This window comes from Capra hircus, chromosome 23, assembly GCF_001704415.2.
Source record: "Capra hircus breed San Clemente chromosome 23, ASM170441v1, whole genome shotgun sequence".
Classification (NCBI taxonomy): domain Eukaryota; kingdom Metazoa; phylum Chordata; class Mammalia; order Artiodactyla; family Bovidae; genus Capra; species Capra hircus.
Genome location: NC_030830.1, coordinates 24,314,127 through 24,332,837, shown reverse-complemented (window position 1 = coordinate 24,332,837; position 18,711 = coordinate 24,314,127). Strand labels below are relative to the sequence as shown.

At 44.2% G+C, this 18,711-nt stretch overlaps 1 protein-coding gene and 1 long non-coding RNA gene across 3 annotated transcripts in view; both read left to right on the top strand.

The window, feature by feature from the left end:
* Nucleotides 5,357–7,640, top strand: LOC108633557. Its single transcript, XR_001917138.1, has 2 exons — nt 5,357–5,681; nt 6,594–7,640. It is a non-coding gene; the product is annotated as an uncharacterized LOC108633557 (long non-coding RNA).
* EFHC1 (EF-hand domain containing 1) overlaps nt 8,380–18,711 on the top strand; it is a 45,677-nt gene continuing 35,345 nt past the window's right edge. The window contains exons 1-3 of one of the 2 annotated variants that reach the window (XM_018039281.1): nt 8,380–9,701; nt 9,865–10,025; nt 14,058–14,279. Coding sequence is in view for 1 of the 2 variants with exons in the window: in XM_005696415.3 (XP_005696472.1) it covers nt 11,667–11,729; nt 14,058–14,279 (285 nt within the window). In the remaining variant the exon portion in view is untranslated. Of the gene's footprint in view, nt 9,702–9,864; nt 10,026–11,568; nt 11,730–14,057; nt 14,280–18,711 lie in introns of those variants that run through there. The other variant, XM_005696415.3, reaches the window with a different exon arrangement.

Genomic DNA, 18,711 nt, shown 5'->3' with positions numbered 1-18,711 from the left:
ATGAGCAGTGTAATATAGAACTTCCTGAAAAGCTGGAAATTAGGAACTCCTGGGCAACCTAATACTTTGATTCTGTAAAGTACAAAAAAATCAACAGTCGGGCTCAGCTCTCAGTCATGTGACACTCCCTTCTGACATTTGTGATGGCATTGTGGCTGGGATACTGGCTCATGACACAAAGCCAAGGATACATTCTCTCTCACTGAAAGAACTCTGAAATGCGAATCGAGCCCTCTGCTGGAAAGGCTGTGGGGGAGGCAGAGCCAGCCTGTGGAACATCCTGGTTCAATGGCAGTCACGCCACAAACACTGAGCCTGCAGATGCCAGGCCCTGATCTAGGCACCAGGATGGAGCCATGGGCAAAACAAATTCCAGCCCCAATGGAGCCTTACACTCAGCGAAGGGGAGTGTTAGTCACTCAGTTGTGTCCGACTCTTTGTGACCCCATGGACTGTAACCCGCCAGGCTCCTCTGCCCATGGAATTCTCCCTGCAAGAATGCTGGAATGGGTAGCCGTTTCCTTCTCCAGGGAATCTTCCCCACCCAGGGGTGGAACCCCGGTCTTTTGCATTTCAGGCAGATTCTTTACTGTCTGAGCCACCAGGGAAGACAAGGCATGAATTCCCTCGTGGCCTAGTGGTTAGGACTCTGCACTATTAGCGCCAAGGGCACAGGTTCAATTGCTGGTCAGGGAACTAAGATCCTGCAAGCTGTGTGGCCATTAAAAAAGTAGCTAATGTGTTAGAAGATGATGGTGCCAAGGAGAAAGCAAGGCAGGAGGAGGTAGAGGGATAGGGTGAGTGTGCAGCTTTAACTGGGATCGGGGAAGACTACAGAAAGAGGCAGGGAAATAGCTGTGTTTTATTCTCCAGCAGAGGAAAGAATTGCAAGGACCCTGAGAACCTGTATGAATGGGGAGGTTGGAGGAGTCATCGTGTGAGGACAGAATATGAGGGCCGTGTTAGGACTCGATCTTCTACTGCGATTTCAGGTTGGAGAATACCAGGGGAGAATCGTATCTGACAAAATTACAGAGGGGCCATTTATCTATATGGACTCATTGCTAATTGTCCGTGAGCTTTGCTGGTAGAACACAGAGCAGATGCTGTGGTTTGCCAGTGGTAACACAAAACCAGGTTATCATTAAGTTATCCCACTTGTGGGCCTGGCTCAATAGATTGCTCTCCTGTGGACACACTCCCGTGCTCACAGGTTTCTTCCCAAATTTTCTGCCATGTTTTAGCGCCTCAAATGCTGACCTCCATTCCCAGACAGGCTTTGGCATTTCCTTAAGTTCTACTGATTCTGGTTTGTACTGAGGTCTCCCCCGCTCTGGGTAATCCTCCAGGTAGAAGTGCAATGAAACGTCCAGGGCAGAGTCTGCAAATAAGGAATAATAATAACTTGAACAGTTTACATTATTTAGTGCTCACCCTGTGCCAAGTCCTTCACTCAGCTGTTTGCTTAAATTGTTTCCTTTAACCCTCATATAATCTCTGGGAGGTAGGTGCATTATGGTCCCTACTTTATAAATGAGAAAACTGGAAGATTAAGTAAAAATTTCCCCAGACTGTTTCCCCAGAATGTTAAGTATAGTATCTCACAGAAACTTAGGCCTTTGATCCAGAGTCCATATTCTTAGGCACAAAAATAAAGTGAATGTAGAAGGCCCTTTGATCTAACTTTCTTGTTGCCAATTGGGTGAACTGGAAAAAGTATAGAATTGAAAGGGAAATGTCATGAGGATCTTTTTTATTTTTTTCATGATAAATGAAGTAAAGGCAGTTCGTATTTCATTTCTGGACACTTCGGTCAAGAAAAGTCCCTAGGCTGTGATTATTGGTATAATACCAATGGTGAGATTCTTAAAAAAAATTTTTTTTTAATTTAAACTTTTTATTTTGTATTGGGGTATAGCCGATTAACAATATTGTGACAGTTTCAGGTGAACAGTGAAGGGACTCAGCCATGCATATACATGTATCTCTTCTGCCCTGAACTCCCTTCCCATCCAGGCTGCTACCAATAGTGAGATTCTTAAATATTCTTTGTGCTAGAATCCCCTGCAGACCTTGTCACATGAGTCTCAGAGGCTGTAACCACCTGGGTAACCTCCAAGGACCACAGGCAGCCCAAAGAACTGGGCCTGCTCACGTCAATCCCCTATGATTGTCCTGTGAAGCTTTCCTCAACTTCAGTTCAGTCGCTCAGTCGTGTCTGACTCTGTGACCTCATGGACTGCAGTACTCCAGGCTTCCCTATCCATCACCAGCTTCCAGAGCTTACTCAATCTCATGTCCATCGAGTCAGTGATGCCATCCAACCATCTCATCCTCTGCCGTCCCCTTCTCCTCCTGCTTTCAATCTTTCCCAGCATCAGGGTCTTTTCCAAGGAATCAGTTCTTCACATCAGGTGGCCAAACTATTGGAGTTTCAACTTCAGCATCAGTCCTTCCAATGAATATTCAGGACTGATTTCCTTTACGGTTGACTTGTTGGATCTCCTTGCAGTCCAAGGGACTCTCAAGGGTCTTCTCCAACACCACAGTTCAAAAGCATCAATTCTTTGGCTCTCAGCTTTCTTTATAGTCCAACTCTCACATCTATATATGACTACTGGGACTAGAGGAACCAGAGAGCAAATTGCCAACATCCGCTGGATCATCCTCGACTTCAGGACCTGTTAAAAATACCCTAGTCCTCAGAGTCACTCAGAGCACCATTCTGGCTAAAACAGTTGCTGCTGCTGCTGCTGCTAAGTCACTTCAGTCATGTCCTACTCTGTGCGACCCCATAGACGGCAGCCCACGAGGCTCCCCCATCCCTGGGATTCTCCAGGCAAGAACACTGGAGTGGGTTGCCATTTCCTTCTCCAATGCATGAAAGTAAAAAGTGAAAGTGAAGATGCTCAGTCGTGTCTGACTCTTAGTGACCCCATGGACTGCAGCCTACCAGGTTCCTCTGTCCATGGGCTTTTCCAGGCAAGAGTACTGGAGTGGGTTGCCATTGCCTTCTCCAAAACAGTTTCTTAAAGACGACTTAATAGCAAACATCTCCATTCAGCGTTTTTTTCAATCAAGAAAAAAATGAGCCCAGAATTTGACTAATTTTGCTGTAGGAGGGAGGAAACAGCGTAAACTTTGTGCTTAATCAGGGCAAGTGGGGATTGTTGTAACCATTATGCTTTCTATCACTCGCCCCTGAACAGGGAGTTGTGGATTCTATCTCAACTCGCCCACCCTCCCGGTGGGATGCTGAAATTTCTCACCAGAGTGAAAGCTCACTGCCCTGGAGAGCAGTTGATCTCCACCCATCACAGACTAAGATGTGTGTCATTCCCCCACGGTTCTGTGGGTGTTTTGGTGAGAGTTCCTCCTTCCACCCTGTGCACATCACAGACAGTGACAGGCATCGGTGGAGAAACTTCCTGCAGTGCTCAGACCCACCCTGACAGGCTGGAAGCCTGATCCTTCCATGTATGTGGTTCCCAGGTTCTCAGCCTGTGGAGCAAACCCCACTGCTCCACTCACTCATTTATTGCTTCTTTTTTTATTGGCATATAGTTGGATCAGCCCTGGGTGTTCTTTGGAAGGACTGATGCTGAGGCTGAAACGCCAATATTTTGGCCACCTGATGCGAAGAGTTGACTCATTGGAAAAGACTGATGCTGGGAGGGACTGGGGGCAGGAGGAGAAGGGGACGACAGAGGATGAGATGGCTGGATGGCATCACCGACCCGATGGACATGAGTCTGAGTGAACTCCAGGAGCTGGTGATGGACAGGGAGGCCTGGGGTGCTGCAATTCATGGGGTTGCAAAGAGTCAGACACGACTGAGCGGCTGGACGGAACTGAACTGAACTAATTTATAATGCTGTGTTAGTTTCAGGAATACAGCAAGGTGAATCAGTTAGACATATATCCACTCTTTTCTAGGTTCTTTTCCCATATAGGCCATTACAGAGTACTGAGTCGAGCTCCCTCTGCTATATAATAGGTCCTCAGTGGAAGTCACTCAGTCGTGTCCGACTCTTTGCAACCCCATGGACTATACAGTTCATGGAATTCTCCAGGCCAGAATACTGGAGTGGGTAGCCTTTCCTTTGTCCAGGGGATCTTCCCAACCCAGGGACTGAATCCAGGTCTCCCACACTGCAGGCGGATTCTTTACCAGTTGAAGCACCAGGGAAGCCCTGGTCCTTATCAGTTATCTATTTTATATATAGCAGCATGTATACGTCAACCCCAATCCCCCAGTTTATCCCCCTCTTCGTTTTTACTTCTTGATTCACATCTATTACAGCTTGAATTATGTCTCCCCCAAAGATATGTTGACGTCCTAATCCTCAGGATCTCAGAAAGCGACTGCCTTTGGAAGTGAGAGCTGCAGATGTGAGTGATTGGGAGGTGATACTGAAGTAGGGTGACCCCTTAGCCCAATGTGACTGATGTCCTTATAGAAGAGAGAGACATGAGAGAAGGTGAGGATGCAGGGCCCCGGGATGGCTCACAGAGACATGTGGGAGGAACAGCGGAGATGACGGAGGCCGAAGCTGGAGGGGTGGTGGGAACACCCAGAGGCCAGGAGCGGAGGGGTGACCCTGCCGGGACCGTGATGTCTGACTTCCGGCCTCCAGAAAGGTTGGAGCATAATGTGTGCGTTCTAAGCACCTCGGTTCTGCTGCTGTGTGATGGCTGCCTTAGGATGTTAACACCTGTTCCAGGTGATCTCAGCTTTTACCTCCATCAGCTGACACAGTCTGGCCGCCCAGTGGCGTGGATCTCTCAGCTCAGCAGGCTCGGGAGGGGCTGGGGGAAGACGAGAACAGGGAGAACCGCCCCCCTCGCCACCCACACCCACTAAAGGAAGGCGCAGATCTGTAGTCTCACGTGTAAACGCAGTGGAGATACTCCGGGAAGCTTATCACGCGTGTGGTGGGAGGATAAACGCAGAGAAGACGTTCGGAACAGCCGGTCCCAGCGCTGCTAATCCGACCCAGCCCGGTGAAGCCGGGGCACCTGGGCCACCTTGGCGAGTTCCCTCTGGGGTCCTGGCCTCTTCTCATCTCCCACAGCCACCCACCCACCTGCCACGGCTGCAAAGTCACAGTCTGCTCACCATCCCCGTGGTGTCAAAAGGAGGTGGTGACCGCGGGAACCGGACCCCAGTCCAGGGCGCTGAGGGAGACCCTGACCCCCAGCCTCCTCCACAGCACACAGGCGAAATGGGTGCCTTTCCGTAACCCAGACTCAGGGTTTGGAGTCCCTCCTACCTGCTAAAGGGATGTGGGGTGTGTGGGTGTTTGTGTGTGTCTGTGTCTTTGTGTCTGTTCTGTGTGCATCTATGTGTGTGTGTGTGTTTGTGTGTGTCTGTGTCTTTGTGTCTGTTCTGTGTGCATCTATGTGTGTGTGTGTGTGTCTTTGTGTGTCTATGAGATGCTTTTTGAGAGTTTGGAGAGTCCAAGAAGAATGCGGAAAGAAAGACTTACGTGATAGCTACCAAGCTTCCTAAATGTTACACAGGCTTTAAAATGCCTAACACACTTGCCCCTTTCTCTGTCTTCAGTTGATCATCCATCATTTTTCCAGTTCCCTGTCTCTCTTCAAACAGACCATTCAGAAGAGTCCCCCAGACCACACTAATGGCAGTCACTGGGCACTTCCCACAGGTCTCAGAGCTGGTAAGTGGTAGAATCAGGGCCCAGCCCCAGGCCATCTGGCTCCAGAGTCCATACTTTTTAAAAAATTTTTTAACTTTTTATTATAGAAAATTTCAATATATACAAAAGTAGACAGAAGTATTTAGTGAAGTGTTTAATCATGTCAACAAAGGTCAACTAATGGGCAATCTGGCTTCATCTACCCTGACTCACTTCTCACATTATTTTAAAGCAAATAGCAGACATGTTATCGTTTTCTCGATGAAGACATTCTTGCAAAACCACCATACCGATCATTTCTAAAATACAGGAGAACAATTCTTGGACATTCTCATGTTCAAATTCCCAGCAGTCTCATTAATGCCATCGTTATTTTTAAAGTGCATTTGTTTACATTAGAATCTCAACAGGGCCCACACATTGCAGCTGGTTGATTTGTTACTGAAGACTTTTAATCTATTGGTTTCCCTTCCACTTCACTTTTTGTCCCCTTCTCTGCAATTCATTTGTTGGCAAAAAAGGGTCGTCTGTCCTGAAGAGCTTTCTACAGTCAATACTTTGAACCGACACATCATTCTGCTTCCAGGGAGCTATGATACGGACTCCTCCTTATGTAAGATTTCAGAGAGGGGACAGCTCTAGAGCCGAGACCCCCTGAGGCTCCCAATTCCATAAAGTCATAGCTGAAATCTATACCTGTGAGTATATGCTTTTGGGGAAGGCAGGACAGCTTTCGCTAGGTTTTCAAAGCAATTAATGATCACTATTTCTGGCCCAGCCTTCTCAATGTAGAGATGAAAAAAACCAAAAACACATGTAAGGAAAAAAAAAACTCATGTAAGTTGTCCAAGTTCATAGAAATATTCATGACTCAGGGAGGACGTGAACGTGGCTCTCAGCACTCTCAACACGGCTTGTTACTTTCCGTCTCAGGCTGCTTACGTTCTGTTCCATGCTGGGTACATTCTGTTCCACGCTGCACATGTGAGAGGAGAGAAGGATGAAGAATGGATCGAGATGTTGAGTGGGAGAGGAGGAGACATCTCCCCACGTTCAAGGTTGCCATTTACCTGAATCAGCGGATTCACGTCCTGTCTGCATTTGGAATTCAAACCTGTAATTGATATTACTGTCCCATCACTCTAACACATCTCTTTCTCCATCCTGTGAAATACCAAGGCAGAGAGGTCTCAAAAACAGGATGCCAGAATCAATGATCCCTCACATGCTGAAGGAGGAATATCTTTCCCAGCTGTGCGAGGATTGGGATTAAGTGTAAGAGATACCCAGTTAGTAACCAGTCATTCACCCATGTTTCTTTAATCTCTTTTGACCTGGGGGTTTTGCATCAGTAAAATGAGGGGCTGGGTGGTGTTAATCACTTTCCAAGTGTTTTTGACTCTGACCACAGTAATACCCACAATACCAATGGGTGTATTTAAATACATCTTAAAATGTGTTTCCACTGAATTTCACCCACTCAACATTTGATGCATCCTGATAATTAATATTCTATTTCTTTTTAAAAACTAAATTCTGGTTGTCATGATCATTAAGATGATTTAAAGACCTGGTAAAGGGGATACACTGGCAGTTTGAAAAGTATCGGGTGATTTTCAAGTATTCATTTACTTGGTCAATCGTTTTATAACTGTTTACTGAGTATTTATGAGGTGCCAGACACTGTGATGGAAGCTGAGATAAATGCCACTGAACAAAGGACTTATCCTTGGGAAACTTACATACTGTGGAGTCTCTAACTCTGTGAAGTTGTGTTTGATAGAAATTTTCATAGGGAAGGGAATTCCAAGTGAATCAGTTAAGATAATAGAATGGGTTTGACTTAGAGGAAAAAGCATCAGAAGTACAATTTTTTTTCAACCCTCTAGAAGGAACCCACTGCAAGACTAAAATAGTCTAAACTTAAATTGTGTGATTTTTGTGTCAAATGAAGATTTCCTGTGTCCTAAACCTTCAGAATCAGCTTGGAAATCACTGTGTGTGTTTTTTCATACTTAGCAAAGATCACAGTGGTTGACCAGAATGTTTTGGTAGATTCCAGAGACCATGGAGTGATAGAAATGAAGGACAGAGAGCATCTGACCGAGGTACATGCCCTTGCAAGATGTCACCTCCATCAGTTTAGTTCAGTTCAGTCACTCAGTCGTGTTCGGCTCTTTTCGACCCCGTGGACTGCACCATGCCAGCCCCACTGTCCATCACCAACTCCCGGAGCTTGCTCAAACTCATGTCCATTGCATCGGTGATGCCATCCAACCATCTCATCCTCTGTCATCGCCTTCTTCTCCTGCCTTCAATCTTTCCCAGCGTCAGGGTCTTTTCAAAACAGTCAGTTCTTTGCATCAGGTGGCCAAAGCATCGGAGCTTCAGCTTCAGCTTCAGCATCAGTCCTTTCAATGAATATTCAGGACTGATTTCCTTTATAATTGACTGGTTTGATCACCTTGCAGTCCAAGGAACTCTCAAGAGTCTTCTTCAACACCACAGTTCAAAACTGTCAATTCTTTGGCGCTCAACTTTCTTTATAGTCCAACTCTCACATCCATATATGACAACTGGAAAAACCATAGCTTTGACTAGACGGAAACTTGTTGGCAAAGTAGTGTCTCTGCTTTTTAATATGCTGTCTAGGTTGGTCATAGCTTTTCTTCCAAGGAGCAACCGTCTTTTAATTTCATGGTTTCACTCACCGTCTGCAATGATTTTGAAGCCCAAGTCACCTCCGCGGCCACTCACTAGCAACACCACCCTCCCTGAGTTAACCTCCCTGAGTTTGCTTTCACACACCATGCTGTACCTCTTTTATCCAGCAGAGGACAGTAGTGCATCACAGTTATTGCAGAAAGCATGCAGGCTATTAATCCTGTGATTGTTAGGTACTAAAAAATAACAATGTCCCAGGATTGTAAACAAACTCTGGGTAAAAGCCAGCTCTGGGCAAAATGCTGGAAAAGGAGATTTATTTAGGCAACTGCTTTGCTCTGCTGTCCAACCTCTCCCATCAAGAGTCCCTGAGAGATGTCATCCTGCCCAAAATGCCCTCTTTCAGCTTTGGCCTCCTGGCAGTCTGATCTTCCCTAATTTTTCCATCCCCCAAGTTTCGTAGCACCCTGTAAGGTCATGCAACATCCTCGTGGCCTTCTGAGTCCAGGCTTTATGTTCAGCCTTCCACTTTAGCTGCCTGGGATGGTCAGGCTCCGACCCTCTCCTGTATATTCCACAAGGTGAGAAACGGTGAATGCAATCCATGCTGAATCATCATGTTTAGGAGAAATGGGATATAAACTCCTAATCACACACCCCCTTCTCAGGTTTCATGCAGTTTTCTGAAGCCCTGTCTTACCTACTCCCCCCAACCTTCTTCACAGACCTGTACCTGTGCTTCTTAACACAGATGCAATACTGCCTGGCTTCACCTCCTCAGAGGTGAAGTCATTTTTATGAGGCCACAGACCGAGAGAAGTTTCCTTCACCATGCATGTCTAGGTCTGAAAGTAGTTAAAACACTCTATTAGGGGTATCATAGTGTGCCCTTCTGGGAAAGAAAGGCATTTGACCAGAAGGCACTGCCCCAATGGGAACAGGTGCCATAAAGGACAAGAAACTTAGGAAGGACTCACCCTTTCCAAGCCCTGCAGGCTCTTTCCCTACCCAGCCCAGGGAACACAGACCCAAGTGCAACTCTGCACTGAGTCCAGGGGGGCTCTTCCAAGTGTATCCTAATGCCATGGATTTACTTTAATTAAGAGAAAGGGTGGTGGCAGGGTTGGGGGGGGGGATAGATCGTATAACTAGAAACAGTGTAAGTTTATCATGAAGAGTCAGCAAGGATCGTGGTTTCCAGTGATTCTGAGGCTGAACTTGCCATCTTGAAATATTCTCCCAGTGGCTGACTTCTGTCAAATGAGGGGAAAAAAAAAGCAAAACCTAAAAGTTGAGAATTATGTTTTATTCGGTGGACTTTTTGAGGACTCAAACCAGGAAGACAGCCTCTCAGCTCCAAGCAACAACCATAAAGAGGTAAGGGAGGAGCCAGGAGCTTTTGCAACAAAAAACAGGGGGTCAGAACATTTTAAAAAAATACTGTTAATTAAAACCAGACATCTCAAGTTAATGAATGAGTGCTTTTCTTTGTATGAGAAGATGCAAGAGTCTGGGCTCACTGAACTCATTCCTTTGATAGGCACCTTACCATCCTGGACCAGTATCCTGCTTTTCTCCATCCTAAATCCCCTCAGCATGCACAGCTGTGGATGACTTCTGTGACTGATGGCTTAATGGCTGCAACATCTTTTCATTTACTGATATGGCAGGTGACATCCTTTGTCCACACTGCCCTTCTAGGTCAGTGGCTAAGATAAAATGTAATGGTCAGATACTTGTAAAGTCTTTAGTGTCACTACAATGCATTGATTCAAAAAGTGTATTAAACACCTACATTAGGGCACTACACCAATAAAAAATAAAAATCTGGAAAGGTGAAAAAAGGAGTGGGGGACAAACATGGGAAATAGAAGTAGTTAGGGGATAGCAAGTGTTATCAGAAAAGAAACTCTGGGCAAGGTGTGGAGACAGCCACCAATAACTGCTTCACTGCCACTAGTGGACTGATGTCCTGGGCCCCCTGAGGTTTATGCCTGTTAGTGAAACCCATCAGGGGGATTTACTCCGACAAGCAGCAGTAAAACTAAAGCCTTTGTCTGTATTGGCAGCAAACCACCCATGACATGGATGCCTTTGGCGTGAAGCTTGCTACTCTATTGCACTCCGTTAAACTGGCTCATTCTCAGAAACAGCTGTTATAAAAATCAGATGCCTGGGCCCCATTTCAAACCCAGTGAATCCAATGTCCAGGCATCTGGATTTTGTTTTTCTTTTTAAGCTCTTCAGCGCTTCTGATAGCTTGTTTTTTCTTTCTTGAAGATGTTTCAAGAACAGGATTACATTTTTTAAGGGATAATAATTTAAACAAGTTTTGTAAAGAGTACCTACGGTTTTGACAATTTATCACCGCACTTATTTGCTTTTCTCCTATGACAAATTTTTCTTGGCAGATGTATTTCCCCTCGTGGGTCTGATCTTTTTATTGCAACTGTAGGTAGTGATACTAGAGACTCGGAGAATTGACAGGAGCGCCGTGTAGCTGTCCAGTCAACAAATACTGAGCGTCCTGCGGTGAATATGTAAGACCCCCCCCCCAAGGCCTGTGAAGGAGGGTGTAGAAATAGAATGTGCTGCGCTTAGTCGCTCAGTCATGTCCGACTCTTGGCGACCCCATGGACTGTATGTAGCCCGCCAGGCTCCTCTGTCCATGAGATTCTCCAGGAAAGAATACTGGAGTGGGTTGCCATTTCCTTCAAAGGTAAAGTAGGAAAAAACTTGAATGAGGTATTTGGAGGATTAGGCACCAGTCAGTTGCTTTTGTTTATTGAACATCCTTGAACAACAGAATTACAATCATGAATATTCTCAGTCCCTGGCCCCAGGGAAGCACGGGTTCAGGAGAAGTAACACTTTCAACCGGAACCAACCAGTGACACTTCCGTGTGAACTAGGACAAGAGCCTTTTTCCCACAGGTGGGAGAACAGCGAGCGGGCGGGGCGAGGTGAGGTGAGGTGAGGACTGGGATGGGGCGAAGGAAGGACCCTTCCCCTGTAACTGATCTAAGGACTCGCCGGAACCCGGACCCTCAAGGGGAGATCTCTCACGTCATCCCACAACCACCTCATCCCGCCCCGTGTTCTCACGTGACTGCGCGGGGCGGGGCCAGCTCCCCTCGGCACACTCCCGCGAGAACGTCTAGTCCACGGGCTGCTCATGCGCGGGCTGGGCACGCCTCCGCCTCAGGCCCCGCCCCCTTCCGCTAGTGCTCGGAGTGTTTGGCGTTACCATGGAGCTGCCGGGCCGCCCAGAACGCCGCTGGTTCCCCTGGCAACCCGGGAGAACCAAACCTGACCCGGGTGGTTGCGGCGAGAGCGGCAGCTATGGTGTCTAACCCAGTGCATGGCCTGCCTTTTCTCCCAGGCACGTCCTTTAAGGACTTAACGGTGAGGACTTCTCCGGCCAAACCCCTGTCCCCACCTCCTGGCAGCCTCGGAGAGCTCGCAGCAGGTTGCGTCTCTGCTCGTCCACTCGAGTTTGTCCTTTTCCCCTTCAAACCCTCTCTCTGCCCCCAGCTCTGTTCTCCACACCCCACCTCCACCCCACTCCCCACCCCCCAACCTCACCCTCTTTCTCCAGTTTGCTCTCAGCCCATCCCTCTCTGGTTTTTCCACTCCATCCTGGCAGTCTGTTGGCCTCCCAGCGTTCTTCCTTGCTGCTCTGCTCTTGCTGGCTTTCCCCGCCTGGTTCCCGAGCTCCCTCGGCCTTCTCCCTAGCTCATTCTCCCTTCTGCATACCCCTCTCTGCCCAGTTCCATCCTTAAACTTTTCTTCCCTCAACCTGGGCCCCTTCCCCAACGCAACCTCTATACGCCTTCGTCCTTATTTCCACAGCCCCATCCCGCTCACTCTCCCCAAGCCCATCATTGCCGCCCGCATTTTCCTCTTCTGAATCCTAGACCCAGTAATCGCTCCCAGTCCCAACTCCATTTCCATCTGTTGGCTTCTTTCTGTCAGGTCCTTTTCCTCAGTCTCATTTATGCTTCTACCAAGCTCCATCTCCTTTTCTGTCCCAGCACGTCGACTTTTTCTGCAGTCTTGTTTAATCTTTTTCCCCAAATCGTCTTGCTTGGAAAGTTAAATTTTCAACACTTGGCCATCTTCCTCCCAAATCATCCTCAGGTGCTTAATGGGAGATAATTGCACTTTAGTTCCCTCTGCCACAATTGATGTGTTCTTGGTTTTTCTTCTCTAGCCCTTTTCTTTTCGCTTGTAACATTTTTATAAAAGATTCCTGTTTGGATTTTGTTTCACTCCTCTCCTACCTTAAGTGTTGTTAGTTGTATCTTCTAGACAAAACTGAAGAGGAAAAAAAAAAAAGGCTTGTGGTTTTTTTTTCTCTGACACAGTTTAGCCCTTGACAAAATGATTTTAATACTGAAATTTCAGGGTTGCTGAAATATGTGTTGGAAGGTCAGCATTAAGATTCAATAGGCTGATTTTCAAAGATGAGACAATAATCATTTATGTAGTTTAACAATTTAAACAATAAGTTCCTCTTCTTGGTCATGAAGTTAAGGTGAAAAGACTGGAGACTGACTGCTCACTTGGCTCTTCCTTTCTGTTGAGGGGAAGTTGTCTCCTGGCACTGAACAGTGCTGGTTTGGAGAATGGGATGATGCAGAAAAAATGAGGTAGTCTTCCTTCTCTTCCTGTATGAATATCCTTGGTTTTTTTATCCCACTGTGTTGCTGAAACCTACTACATGGACCTCTTCCAGAGCTCTTATTTGTGGATAGCTGTCTGACTGTTGATCTTTGTGGAGGGGTGGGGAGGCTGAGTCCCTGTGCGACTGTTTTGATCTCCTTCCTTTAAAAATGTTTCCTTTTCACTTTTTCTTAATATAATCTTTTGTTTTTTCCAGTTATCAAAAAAATGTGTTGATTGTAAAAAAAGAACAACAACATAATTCAGAAATGTATAGAACAGAGAACATTCTCCAAAGCAGTCTTTTTGTGCATGTGTTTGCATGCTTGTAATTGTAGTATGTGTATAATTTTATAAGCTGCTTTTCTGGGTTTATTAAATCATAAACATTTTCCCCAGATTGCTACATGGTCTTCAAAACAAGTATTTTAATAGCTGCATAATAGCCCATTAAGTGAGCTTTCCATCATTTGCTCCTGCTTGTCTTTTAGATTGCTTCTCATGTTTTGGTTTATTGTAATTAACATTGTAATTGTCAGCCTCAGGCATGTTGTTCTTTCCCATGATTTTGGATTATATTCTTAAAGGATGGAGGGTGGAATTATTGAGTTTGACTTTAAATCCATAAAATCCATTTGCTTTCCAAAGAGTTACAATGAATATATTAGTGTCACTGTAGCAAGAGGGCCTTTCATTTCAGATAAGAATTCATTTCACAGATTTGGATTGTTTTGGTTCCGTGACTTATGACTGCCAGATAAGATAGTACAAAATTAGGAGTCTACATAAAGATATTTTAGGTTTTTTGTGGCAGGTGAGCTGATAATTAAAATTGGATGCTCAGTAACAGGGCTTTAAATTTTATTTTAAGCTCAGGCTGCTGCCTCTCTCCTTGTTCCTGGCCACGTGTTTTAGCTTAAAATACAAGAACCTTCTCATGTAGGTAAAATTTTTGATGCAGGGTTTGTGGGTGTTTATAAGTAAAGGTTGAATCTGACACCTTTGGAAGTTAGCTCTTCTACCTAACAAATATTTGTTATATCTTGACACACTTCTTTTTTCCTTCAGAAAACAGCATTTCATAGAAGCCAGACGCTGGGCTACAGGAATGGCTATGCAGTTGTTCGACGTCCAACAGTTGGGATTGGCGGGAACAGGCTCCAGGTCAACCAGCTGTCCCAGGCTGATCTGGACGAGCTGGCCAACAGCATCCCAATCCTCACGTATGGACAACCCAGGCAGGCCCCGCCTGCAGCGTTTATTCCTGCGCATGTGGCTTTCGACAAAAAGGTATCATTTGGGATCAAAGGGTACCCCTCAAATTCAGATTTCTGAGAGCCAGCTGTTTGCAGAAAAGTCAGTAGTAAACCATAGACTTTCCAGATTCTCTGAGGAAAAAATTGTTCAAATGCCTCAACCCTTAGTCATAGACAGCTGGACTCAGGATTGAAAGACTCTTTCTTTATTCAGGAAGCTGCTAACAGAAAATAATTCCCTGTAGATGTCACTGAAATATTTTCTAAATACTGTTTTAAAAAGTTGGATGGGGTGGTTCTGAATTCTTGAGTTCATATTGCTGTGTTTACCTGTTTGATGTGTTTTCCACATTTTAAAAGTCCTATATTCTGCAGTAATGACAAATTCTTAATCTCTGCGAAATACAAAATATCATGAAAATGACTTCATCTGTTGTCGGTTTTTGTCTAGGCTGTTTCTGTAAGTTTTTGTTTTTCAGGGAACATTTCAGATTTGTCATAACTGAACCAAAGGGTAGTATAACATTTTTGTTTTATTGATTCTTATGCTTCTGTAATGTGAGTTTTATTTCCACCTATTAACATTTCCATATCATTCTTGATTTTCCTTGTCAGTGAGCTTTCTCTTTTCACTAAGGTAAGGTTGTCCTAACCCTGGCCATGCAGCAGTATTACTGACGGGACTTTTAAGAAACTTGGGTGTCAGCCCAACCCTTCTTTGATTCTAATTTCCCAGTGATGTCTATATATAACTGAATGTGACAGCTACTAATCAGGAGTTAACAGTCTTCATTTACTCCTGGCCTATATTCAGTTCAGTTCAGTCCAGTCTCAGTCGTGTCCAACTCTTTGCGACCCCATGAATCGCAGCACGCCAGGCCTCCCAGTCCATCACCATCTCCTGGAGTTCACTCAGACTCATGTCCATCGAGTCAGTGATGCCATCCAGCCATCTCATCCTCTGTTGTCCCCTTCTCCTCCTGCCCCCAATCCCTACCAGCATCAGAGTCTTTTCCAATGAGTCAACTCTTCCCATGAGGTGGCCAAAGTACTGCAGTTTCAGCTGTAGCATCATTCCTTCCAAAGAAATCCCAGGGCTGATCTCCTTCAGAATGGACTGGTTGGATCTCCTTGCAGTCCAAGGGACTCTCAAGAGTCTTTTCCAATACCACAGTTCAAAAGCATCAATTCTTCAGTGCTCAGCTTTCTTCACAGTCCAACTCTCACATCCATACATGACCACTGGAAAAACCATAGGCTTGACTAGACGGACCTTAGTCGGCAAAGTCATGTCTCTGCTTTTCAATATGCTGTCTAGGTTGGTCATAACTTTCCTTCCACAGAGTAAGCGCGTCTTTTAATTTCATGGCTGCAGTCACCATCTGCAGTGATTTTGGAGCCCCCCAAAATAAAGTCTGACACTGTTTCCAGTGTTTCCCCATCTATTTCCCATGAAGTGATGGGACCAGATGCCATGGTCTTCATTTTCTGAATGTTGAGCTTTAAGCCAACTTTTGCACTCTCCACTTTCACTTTCATCAAGAGGCTTTTTAGTTCCTCTTCACTTTCTGCCATAAAGATGGTGTCATCTGCATATCTGAAGTTATTGATATTTCTCTCAGCAGTCTTGATTCCAGCTTGTGCTTCTTCCAGCCCAGCGTTTCTCATGATGTACTTTGCATAGAAGTTAAATAAGCCTATATTAACTTGTCTGTTTTCTTGATCTTACAGAGTACTTATTGAAGCTAGAGGCAGAAAGGTACAAAATAATCTTGTGGAAATTTGCCATTTGCGCTGGTAATCACTTAATTAGAAGCAAGTATTTTTTACTCTATCAGCCATAATCTGTATCATCTCCCCTTCCCCATCTCAGCTAACTCATTTGATACAAACACATTAACATGTGCTTTCCTAGGCTGAACCTAAACATCCATTATCAGTGATATATGATTTTGTATGTCTTAACTTTGTTCTTGTGTCTCCTGTTTATTTACAGCTGTGATAGGCACTGCAAAGCCAACGGAAAAGGGAGAGGGCTGAAAATACAAGGGAGGAGTGAGACAGGCATTTTTAACCATTTGTGCTGTGTTAAGTCGTTTCAGCTGTGTCCGACTCTTTGTGACCCTATGGACTGGGGCCCACCAGGCTCCTCTGTCCATGGGATTCTCCAGGCAAAAATACTGGAGTAGCCTGCCATTCCCTCCTCCAGGGGATCTTCCCAACCTAGGGACCAAACCTGCATCTCTTATGTCTTTGGCATTTGCAGGCAGGTTTTAACAGTTTATCAAGATATAAATGGTTATGTTCAGTTTTTACTGAAAACAATAGCAAATAACTATTGTAAACTAGAAAGTGAAAAAGTATTAATGAAATTCAAAGAGAGAAAATTGTGTCTAATAGGAAATAAGCTTCTTTTTTTTGTTTTTCTATGTAATTTTATGCTAATTGTCATTACTTAATTTATACTTTTTAAATACTATAATTCATTTCTTTAAAGATAATTATTGTGAAAAGAATATTTGCATTTTTTCTGTTCATGTTACTTGGATCATCATAATTTCTTGATAAATAATTCTTACCATAGATTATGAAGTAGAGTAGTTCAGTGCATGGTTTTGAACCTAAGGTTTTGTTTTTTGTTTTTTTTTTTTTTGCAGTAAGGAAATTACTGGTTCTGTGAATTAAATCAGAGTTTAAGTTTTTTGAGAATACCCAGAAATCCACTTCATAGCCAAGATATGTGTCCATATTTTGGACATTCTTCATGCCATTCCTCATGATTAGAATATAACTGAATATAATGATCTCTTACATAGATGATAAAGACCAGGACTTCTCCAGGGAGTGCCTGCATCTTCCCCTTTGCTCCTGTACCATTTTCGTCATTCCCCAGGCTGACTTCCAACTGTTTGTGGTGTTCTTCTTTCATCTTTTTCATCCTTCATCCTACTGCCGTTTCACTCAGGGGACTGCTTCTCTACCTAGGGTCATACCATCCTGTCTTAAAAAAAAAAAAAGAAAACCTACCTTCTTTCTGCTTGGTTTATTCCTCAAAGCACAGCTCTGAGAACATCACTTCTTTAGGAAAATGTAACCACTACCCAGCTACTCTAGCCTACAGTGGTCACAATTCACAGCTGTACATGCACAAAGATAGATTAGGATTCGTTTGTACTGATCATGTGACATAATTCTGTAAGGTTTGCTTTTAAATAACTCATTAACTTTTTTAAAAATAGAATGCATAAAATCCTGATTATTTGAGCCTTTAAAATGTGGGGTGTGTGTATGTATCTTTTTCCTGCCTCCCATTCTGAGGCCAGCTTTCTGTTGCCAAAGGTATCTGTATCCCCTCCACCATAGAAGACAGATGGCTTAGGAAGCTGGGTATGCTCTAGGGTTCAATATTTGTTCTTCTCCTTTGTCTTTGCTCACTCCTTGACTCCAGACTCTCACCTTGAAATGTCCTTTACATGATGAACTGTGTCCTGAATTCTAGATGAGTTACCCATTTGACATCTCCTCTTAAATGTTTAATGAATATCTCAAAAGTAAACATGTTCAAAACCAAACCCCTAATTTTGTTTCCTCATCCCCAAAATATGCTCCACTACAGTCTCCCCCATATCAATTTGATTGGTGTTCCATTTTTTTCAGTTGCTCGGGTCAAAATGTTTGAGTCATTTTGATTTTTTTCTAATGCTGACTTTTTTCCCCAAACCCAGCTCTGCATCTCAAGTCGCCTCCTTCGGTATTAACTGTGCTGTCACTTAAATTCTGTAAGCCTAAATTCAAGCCCCCCATCTGCGCTACCAAAGTCATCTTCTCAGATAAATCTGTGGTTCAAATACTGACTATTATGTACATGAATTACTGATCATGTCTTCATTTCATTTTTTGCAGTTGCTGTAAAATGTTACTGTAAAAGGATCTTCATATTTGGCTTTTACTGTATGGTTTTTTTGCTTTAAACATTCTGCTACATTCATCCATTTCATCTTTTTATTATGAATTTTAAGGCCCTGACTCCATTATATTCATATTTCTGCTATGCAGTTGCCCATTCTTTTTTGGTTTTTATCTTATTCTTCCACAGTAAACATTATACATTATTTCATCTTCTCCTCCATTGAGCCATAATTGTGTCTTCGCTAAAGAGTTTCCTTGGTTTGTTCCCCTTGTTTTAATAGAGTTGGGTTTGGGTTAACACTCTTACTTCCCTGAAACATCATTCTAATATGTTCTTGCCTTGGAAAGAAATGTTAAAAATAGAATAATAGAAACTTAAAAATCCCATTTTGTGCCATTTTGACTTTACACTGATGCCGCTGCTTCCAGAAGACCTGGGATTTGCTCCATGTGGGATGGTTGTTTCTGAGCACAGCATGGGTATTTACAAGCCACCCAAAAATGTTGTGATGCATGGTCAATTTGAGATTCATTCATATAAAGTCTCTAAGAATGAA